General features: G+C 42.3%; 1 protein-coding gene across 1 annotated transcript; it reads right to left on the bottom strand.

The window, feature by feature from the left end:
- Positions 1-5,734: 5,734 nt before the first annotated feature.
- On the bottom strand, positions 5,735-9,426 carry LOC131300352 (uncharacterized). Its single transcript, XM_058326140.1, has 2 exons — positions 8,662-9,426; positions 5,735-8,027 (listed from the first exon to the last, which is right to left on the bottom strand). Exons 1-2 carry the CDS (start codon positions 8,678-8,680, stop codon positions 5,851-5,853), a joined length of 2,196 nt encoding a protein of 731 aa, XP_058182123.1. The 5' UTR covers positions 8,681-9,426; the 3' UTR covers positions 5,735-5,850.
- Between the last annotated feature and the right edge of the window lie 94 nt (positions 9,427-9,520).

Here is a 9,520-nt window from a genome sequence, read left to right as displayed (position 1 = left end):
AGAGTAACGTGCAATGGTTTGTTATGATCAGTCCCTTCAGTAGGTAGGTCTTGATTGGTGAAGGTGATAGCATGCTTAATAGGAATAGTCTTGATAAGCGCTACAAGCTCATCAGGAGTTATGTTAGAGGAAACTTTGAGGTGAGAGAGAGCTTGAATAAGACCTTCTCGATGGCGGGTGGAGTGGACGAGTACATCCTAAATGGACATTTTAGCCTGGGTTTGCTCGAGCTGCTGCTTTATCATTTCTTCGGGGTTCTTTTCAAGACGGGAAGGTTCTTTGGTTGTTGGAGAAAAAGGGTTGAAAAGTGTTTTTGGTCGAGGTAGTAAAGAGGTTGAGGGGTTCTTTAGCTAGTAGGATTACAGAATTGGAGGATTCTCCGGTTTGGAGGTTAAAGGGTTGGTAGACATGCCCACTTCTTGTCAAATGGTAAATCTGACGAAATTTCTGCTCTTCGCTCCATAAGTCAATAGGAGCTTTGCATTTGCATCCAATAGTGGTATCCTGAAGATTTGCGGCCAAATCAGCGATAACCAAGTCTTCCCAAAGGTCTTCAGGCTTCCATTGTTCGGCCTCCATCACTGCCCTGTTTACAGTCCACGCATCGGGGATCGGATCCCATTCCCATTCCGAGATTGCCTGAGGGGTTTCATGACCCTCGTTCTGATTCAAACATCATGTATAAGGAAAGTTTGTCAAAAGGGTCAGCGGGAATGTTTTGCCAATCAACTTCCCATCTTGGTTGAAACGGTGGTTCAACAGTTCCTTGAAAGTTAGCGGCTTCAAATTCCTCCTAATCGGCAATCAAGTTTCCCCACGTGTCTTTCCATTCCCAGAGAAAGCAAAGGGCAATTTCTTTAGATTTCCACAACTGGCCTTGGTTCAGTGTTAGGGATGATAAAGAAGGTTGGGTCAAAGTCCTGGGTGGTTGAGTCATCGGCTAAGGTGATTTGGTTAATATGGAAGGGGGCGTTATGCTGTGGTAAAGGGGTTTGAGATGGTATTTGGCTTATCTGGGGGAGGAGCTTCAATGACTTTGTTGTCAATGAGGTTTTGAATCTCGTGACAAAGGTGAATGCAGTTGTCCGTGGTGTGACCAGGCATTCAGTAAAACTCACAGTAAACATTGTGGTTAAGGTTTGGTGGGATAGTTTGTGGTGGTGGGAGCACTTTTAGAACCCCAAACTCAACAAGCTTTTTGAGCAAGGTGGATCTAGGGGTACTGAATTGGGTAAAGGTTCGATTCTAAGATTTTGACTTTTTAAAGATTTGTTTTACTTCTGCAGGTTTGGTAGAAGAGATTCCAGCTTGATTGGCATTTCCAAAGAGGACGTTGTTGTTCCCAGAGTATGCCCTTTTGGACTTTGATCCTGATTCTTTCTTTTCCAAGGTACCATCCCTCAGGGCTTCTTCCACAGCTAGCCCAGAGTCATAGAAGGTTTCGAAGTTTGGGGCAGCTTGAGAAAGGACCCTATAAGGTGCAAAGGAGCTTGGTAAGTTCTTTGTAATGATTCAGATTTGTTCCTTCAGATCTGGCTTGTTTTGCATCTACACGGCCTTGGCTCTCCAACATTTCACATAATCAGCAAAGCTTTCTTTGTCACCCATCTTAGTGCTTTCTAGCTCCCTTGTGGTCATCTTTAAGTCCACATTGAAATCGTACTAGGCTACAAAAGCTATCCCAATATCTTCCCAAGTCCTTTTCTTAGATGGTTCAAGGGTAAGAAACCATTGCAGTGCATGACTGGTTAAAGACTCGTGAAATAGTTATGCCATAGCTTCTGTTTCAAGCCCTCGCATTGTGAGGGGAACCAACATACCCTTGGAGATGAGCCTTTGGATCAGTTGTGCCATCACACTTTGCAAAATCAATGCCTTTGAATTTTTTCGGCAGCTTGGCATTTGGGAACAGGCACAACTTGCTCATGTCAATCTCGCCTTTTCCAAGCTTTTCAGTTTTTCGAACAGACTCCTCCAACTTTCCAATCTTGGTAATGAGGGCAGCCAAGTTAGGATCCATGAACGGTGTTTCTTCCTTGGGCTGTTCAGGCTGTGGATGAGGCCTTTCCTGCAACTTATCACTGATTTTTGCATAGTTTTCGTCATCATGAGTTCTGCATTGCGTTGACAGAAGCCTTGAGTTGAGCATCGACGTTGGTGATAGACTGCTTGAGTTGGGCATCCAAATTTGCCATGTTTTGTCTAAGTTTTTCCACCCTGTTTGCTCCGCTTGGTTGGTCAGCCATCAACATAGGTTCCTCGAGTGGCATTGTTGTTGGAGACTCTTGCAATGTTTCTACCAACAGTTGCCCTTCCTGTTGTACCTCAACCTCGAATAACTGAGTTTCTTCCACGGTGTCTGTGCGAACTAGTTTGCGGAGCGGACGAAACCAATTGGGTACAATCTCTTCTTACAATCGACCAATGCTTCGGAACTGACAAAGAGGCAAAAAGGGGAAGTCTCAAGACTAATAATGGCGAATCACTTTACCATCTTCATGCCTCCTAGAAGCTAAGCCTAGGACCTACCGTGATCCAATTCTCACTTAAAGGCATTTGTATAGAACATTTTCGGTAATCCGGGTAGGTGCTGTCAAGCAGGTTAAATTCCACCGCCGAGGGGAACCAGAGCCAATCTCCTTATCTTGACCATCCGAGACAAAGCAATGTGACTGCTGTGGTGATCAAGGTTCTGTTCCATGGTCTTTGTTGTCTCAACCGCCCTTATGACAACGGTGGCGGCAACAGTGATGGTCTTGATCGGTGTTTTAGGCGGCTGGACTTAGATCTGTTGTCTGCTTGCAGCCTTTGCTTTAGTTTTTGTTTGCTGTTTTTTTTATTTTCTTTCCCTACGATGGACTTCCTCTCACTCCTTGGGGGTATTTTTGTGGTGGGTTTTTTATGTCGTCGTAATGGCTTTTCGTAGTCGGAGATGAATCTTGTATGTGTGAGATCCTGAATGTCGTTTGTGAGTTTAAGCATCCTTTGTGGTTGCTTTCCTCCGTCCTTGATGTATGAAATCGTATCAATGAAAGCAGCTCTAAACTTTGACAAAAAAAAAGGGCAAATTTTCATAGTCATCCCTCTAGTTTTACTGTTGTCTCAATTTCGTCCCTTTAGTTTCAATTGTCTCAATTTCATCCTTGTAGTTTGTTTTACGTTCCAAATTGGTAAAATCGTTAACACCGTTAATGAAACTAACCGAAAAATATAATTAAAAAAATTAAGTGCTCCAATTTTCTATCCGGTTGAACCGGTGCGAAGATCTTAGTGTTTTTGATTATTTTATCCTAGATGGTCGTAATAGATTTTTGGCTTTAAGACCTTTCAATGAGCACCCTAAGAGAGCCTTGAAACTAAATAAGGAATCTTCGGGTGCTCGTTGAAAGGCCTTAGAGCCAAAAATTCATTACGACCATCTAAGATAAATTGATCAAAAAAATAAGATCTTCGCACCGGTTCAACAGGATTGAAAATTGGAGCACTTAATTTTTTTAATCATATTTTTCCGTTAGTTTCATTAACGGTGTTAACGATTTTACCAATTTGGAACATAAAACAAACTACAGGGACGAAATTGAGACAATTGAAACTAGAGGGACGAAATTAAGACAACGGTAAAACTAGAGGGATGACTACGAAAATTTGCCCAAAAAAGGTAGGACAATTCCCCGGATTCATGGGTTGGGTCGAGCAGGGACCCGGCCCCCCAATTTTTAATTACTCATTATGTGGGGCTCCGTTCAATCTGGTTCGCTCCTTCCTGGACCGTGGTTGGGTTGAGAGTGGCTCCTGGCTTCCACCTAGCCTGCACAAGGAAGCATGACTAAAGATCACAATGGAGGATCTCCGGAATGGCCCTCCAGTGCAAGGATAAATACAGTCAGAGATGAAAGCCAAGGACTAGGGTTTGAGTATGGAAGAGAATGTGCCTCTCTAGGGTTGCTATCAAGGGATATTTATAAGGCTCTCCTTAGCTTGGCCTCCAAGATTGTACATGTGCTTCTCAAGCGTCGGCTGACGTCACCCCATCGTCACGTTAGGGTTTTGTAACCGCCCAAGGGGTGAGCTGACGCCTTCACGTGGCTTTATCCTTATCCAAGTACATAACAGCTCGGATGATGTCAGAGTCGTCAACATGGCTAAGGCGGTTGTTCCCACGTGGGCGGTCTTCAAAGTCGTCACGTTCGCTCAAGGCCGACCGTCAAAGGGGTCGGCGTGCCTAGTTGGTGATTCCTCCTGACTTCAGTGGGCTTCTGCCGGACTCCGGTTCGGTCTTTCCTCTTCGCCGGGCCGAGCCATCGTCAAGGTCTGAACCTTCACGAGCCGTCCGCAAAAGGCTCGGCGAATTGCTCTGCATGGACGCAATTCTTTCTGCCTGCTACACATTATATTGTTTCCGAATGGGTTCCATAGAGTTATTTGACTTACTAATAGTAAAGAGGTATCCTACCGTTAAATAATAAGGGGAGGTTTTTGGTGTCCCAATTTTGATCAATTTTTCCAATTGGGTCTCCGGTGTGTTGCCGGCCGCATAGTTTAGAGCAGGGTATTGCTGTCATTTTGCGTGGCACATTACAAGAAAAATTACATGAGGTGACAAATAAAAATTGTTACAAATTGTATGTTTTTCGTCACAAATAATATAGGTGACGAAAAAAAATTTGTCAACTAAAGGTTGTCAAGGATTGCTACTTGGTGACGAAAAATTTCGTCACAAAAAAGTGAATAATTGGTGACGAAATTTTTTTCCTCGCTTATTGTGCTTTTTGACGACGAAATTTTTTGTCATGAATTATTCCTTTTGGCAACAAATGTAATTTTGAACCTTTAAACATTAAAATTAGCAATTTTGATAAACATGAAAGTTGTAGGCAATTGAGTTATTGTTCAAACCCAATTTAAATTATCTCAATCGGAGTTTTTAGTAAAGAGTTATGTCCGAAATGCATTTAGTGACAAAGCGCAATTCATAAATTTCATCACGAAAGGTACCATTTGACGACAAAATATATTTTTCATCGCTGAAAGCGTTAAAATGGTGACAAAAAATATTTCGTCACCGTCATCAAAGTTAAGCATTTGGTGACGAAAAAAATATTTCGTTACTAAATTGGTCTCATTTGGCGACGAAAAATAATTTCGTCACCTTTTTTAAGCTTTCGGCGACGAAAAATGTATTTCATAGCCAAATGGGTTCCTTTGGTGACAAAAATATTTTTTCATCGCTAAACAGGTATAATTTGTGATGAAATTATTTCGTCACAGAAGTTGTCAAAACAGTGATGAAATTAAATTTCGTCGCCACTTTTTCGTCACCAATTTTCATTTTTCTTGTAGTGGCACGCGTCAATGGCCACCTATCGCAATCCGGTACGGTGCTGTTGCGGGTTTCGTGATCCATTTGGTCCGTTGATTCCCACCAAACACCTGCTCGTCTTTCCCCTTTTCCTTCTGGCGTATTCTTCCCCTCCTTTTTGCTTGGTTTCTGTTCTGCTTGTGCTGTGGTTGCTGTGTTTGTTTGCTCCGGCTGATGGTAAGTGATTTCGAATCTTTTTTCTGTTCTGCTTTGGGTGTGTTCGGTTTGGATCTTGCGCGTTACTACCAGGTCTGCTTCAATGGGTTTTTGGGCCAATAAACTCAAAGAATATGTCATCTTATCGCACAAATGGTGAGGGGTCAATAATGTCATACCTCTCCTGCTATTTCTTATCGCACAAATGGTGAGGGATCAATAAATATTGCATTTGAACCATAGAAGTTGAATAATCACATACCAGTTACATGATCTGCTATAATATATAGGTCAATCCAATGTTTTTATCCAATCATACGTGCCCGTGATTTTGTTTACCTTAGAACTGCCCCAGCTATTGGACGACTACGAAGTATTTGGAAGTTATCAGTATAGCCAAAATGAGCCATGAGAAGCCAGAGATGAGTGAGGTACTCTCCTCCTCGTCTCAACTGTTGAGCATGATGTCTTCCTTTACATTGGCTAGCTGCATGACCCATCATTTCTATCCAAACATTTACAATAATGTCCCATTTATGTTTAGCTGGCTCGAACTTTCCAAGTTGCGATGCGAGCTTACAGCCATGTAGTATCAGGAAATTACTCCTGCCCCCTCCTCCTACAAGCATGTTCTCCGGGTTCACTATCTCCATCAACATCTTCGAAGCTTCTTTCTCTGTCACATCTTTAAGCGGTTTGGAGATGTACATTTCCACGAACTCCCCGAGGTCTATATATAGTTCTCGGAACTTGATTTGGCCCATCCCAATCGGCAACATATTAGGATGCTCAACTAGGAGGTAGAGCATATATCGCGACATGCACTTGGCTCTGTAGTGAAAGTCCGCAAGTTCTTCCACCTCTGACAGTAGCAAGGAGTCGATAAGAATGCTCGGCTCACATTTATAATCAAGTCGGTGACATATTTCTGTAGCAAGGTGCCAGATAAGAATGCTCTGGTGGAACTCCATCTCAACGCTCCACTCGAGATCGGTACAGCATTGCCTATTGAGTGTCATTCCTCCCCAACGGCCGAACAAGGACTTCAGATCTGTGCCTTGACCGTTATTTTCCGCCCAAGACCTCTGTCCCTTGACCCCGCGAAAGATTTCGTTCGGTAAATCTTCAAATCGACCGAAGAAAAGTTGTGCTGGAGGAGTAATTCTCTTGTACAGGTAGATCTCAGCAACTTCCTCAATGCCTAAAACCTTTAGGATTCTGAGGCAAAACGGGGGTTTTACTTTCGTGGCAAAGCAAAAGCTTAGCAAACTCAACTGTTCCATGGTTTTTGACCACCTCTTGCGTTTTCGACCCCAATTCGTTGGTATCATGGTACGGATACGATTGATGGCTCGTAACATCGTGGTTTTTCTATGCTTAATCAACCAATGAGCAGTTTGGTCGGAGAGGATTAGTTCGCCAAATGCACATGAATCCAGTAGCAAAGCAACAACCAACAACACCAGAGTCATTGTTATGTCAATCTTGGAGGAATTTTTCCCTACCATTGCCTTGTCCAATGATACCATCACCAATACAGCGAGGATCAAAAAACTTCCGATGATTCGTCCAGCGATCCCCCAAGAAGAATAGACTATCGTTGCTTTGGTGTACATAACATCGTATATCAATCCGAGTTCAATCTCGATTACCTTTAAAGCCTTTAGATGGTCCATTTCAATGCTTTCAAAGATTGCTCTGCTTGCATCCCGATCTTGGAAGCCGAGTATGAGGTCCGCGAAGAGGCGCTTGACCATCTCAAGGAAGTTATGGGCCATAAGTATCTCAATTGCATCGTCACAATTAGGAACCGAATTGTCGAACACCGGGACCTCCACCTCAAGCACTTGATGGGCAGTGACATGGTACCCTTCCAATTGCTTCAACTTGCAGGCCTCCATTATCTTGGACTCGCTGGTTGGGATTTCAGGAATCGAGTCCCTAAACCTTTTTTGGCTTGCGGAGAAGAGAGCCCAAACACGTTCGCAGTACTTGACCAGGCCAACAAAGAAGACCACGATATATAGTGGCGAAAGATGCGATGACGTTGACCACGACATGAGCAAGATGTACACGGTCGTCACTGCTTGGATAATAACGCTGAAAAAATGCCTCATCCATAGCTCATTGTCTTCCAACGAGAAAGCGGTGATGGTGTCCATCCCACCCATGTGCAACAGCAAGAAAGGGGCCCAAAATGCCATTAACTCGTAATCCAAAGCAAAAGCATTTCTATTATCATTCCAATAGACATCTGCGACGTTGTTCGCGAGGATGCCAATGGCCATTGTGGCTACAGAGTCAGCAAGTAAGTAGGCGGACCAAACAATGGCTTGGATCCAAGTTTTAGCAATGTACTTTCTGCGATTTCCGAAAATGACAAGGACTATTTGGGCAGTGAGGCTAAGTAGAACCAATCCTTGCAGCTGCCATTCCTTCCATAGGTTCCTCCAACTTGTTGGATAAAGCTCGGAGCTCTGCCTTCGGCTGATCAAAATTACGCTGCCAACAACTGAGAGAATTATCTTAACATGTGAAAATTTTGAATTCTGGCATAACAATAGAAAAGAACAGCAATTCATTGAATAAACTAACAGAAAAAGATTTATGGTGTTTCATGGCAATCCTGAAAATGATGGTGCTCGTTAATTACTGGTAGTATGATGGTCAAGGACGGACACAAAATTTTAATTTTTCAGGTTGAACATTTATGTACGTTATAGAAACATAACTTTTATATTTGGGGACAAATCTAAACGAAACCTCCTTGGTCCATTTTCTTGTGGTGGCGTTGTTCAATAGCGGACATAGGAAATTAACATAGTGACTTATTATTCTTAACCTTAAAAATTATTTGTGACGAAGCTCAATATGCGGCACTATGCTTAAATATTTATTCATCATTAACTACAAAACAAAAAAAGTCTGGAATAAATAACTAAAGATAACAAAAATTCTAAACCAATGCACAAAAATCACAGTATTCGAGCAAATGTTCTCATGTATGTTTTTACAGATTGAAAATGGAATCGATACTCTGAGAGTTTTGTAAGATAATATCCTTCGAAAATCCATCAAGAACATCTTCTGGTAAAAAAAATAAAACCACTAATTTACTAGTAATTGGTTAAATTAACAAATAGTACCTGCATGAACCAACGCCATTTGTCTGAGTTTACTTCCAGATTAGCTGAATGGAGATTTGGCTATCAGGTACATTTAAGTGTATCTCGTGTACGTCTTCCAGTAGTATTAGCTTGAGAGTCATTTTATATTTGATTAGATTGACCATCGCAAGTTTCAATTGGGCACCATCTGTTCAACTTGCACGTTGGTAGCCAGTAGGGTTGTGATGACATACTACCCTTCCTGGGGATTACTCCGAAAGGACACCCCAATAAGATTGGCTCCTTCAATGGGTGATACTATCTCATTGGCTGCACATGCTATGGCGGTTAACGCGGATACTCTGCAGTCCAACTACATAGAGTCCCTGCAGTTCAATCACAGCCGTTCATCTTTGCATCCAACGGTCTAAACTTTTCCGGGGAAAATTTTTTTTTTTTTAATTTCGACCATTAAAAACACCATCCGACGGTTGCGGTGACTTCAACCGCACCTCTGCTGCAGACAAGCCTGGTGCTTAACAACCCCTTTGAATGGAGTGATTTCAAGAGAAAAGAAAAGAAAGGATTTTGGTTTCTAGCCAAATCACTCATTTTGATTGACTATTTTGGTGAGAAATGGAGGAAAAAAGTACAAAATAAAATATTTTGATTGGCTCCTCCCCTTTCTCACACAATCTCACTAAAAATGATGAGATTTTGTGAGAAATGACTCCCCTTTTTTATCTCACACTTTTTCACCATCTAAAGGAGCTGTAAGAGCCCTCTTCCAGAGGAGTTTGTGACTATGGTCTTCCCCCGCAAACCTTTTTTCTTTTAAAATGCAAAAAAGGAAACTGCGAGGAAACTACGGAGAAAGACTCACTACAACAAACCATGA

Source organism: Rhododendron vialii, chromosome 9a (assembly GCF_030253575.1).
Source record: "Rhododendron vialii isolate Sample 1 chromosome 9a, ASM3025357v1".
Lineage (NCBI taxonomy): Eukaryota > Viridiplantae > Streptophyta > Magnoliopsida > Ericales > Ericaceae > Rhododendron > Rhododendron vialii.
The sequence above is the reverse complement of the archived record's forward strand: the minus strand, read 5'-3'. Positions and strand labels throughout refer to the sequence as shown.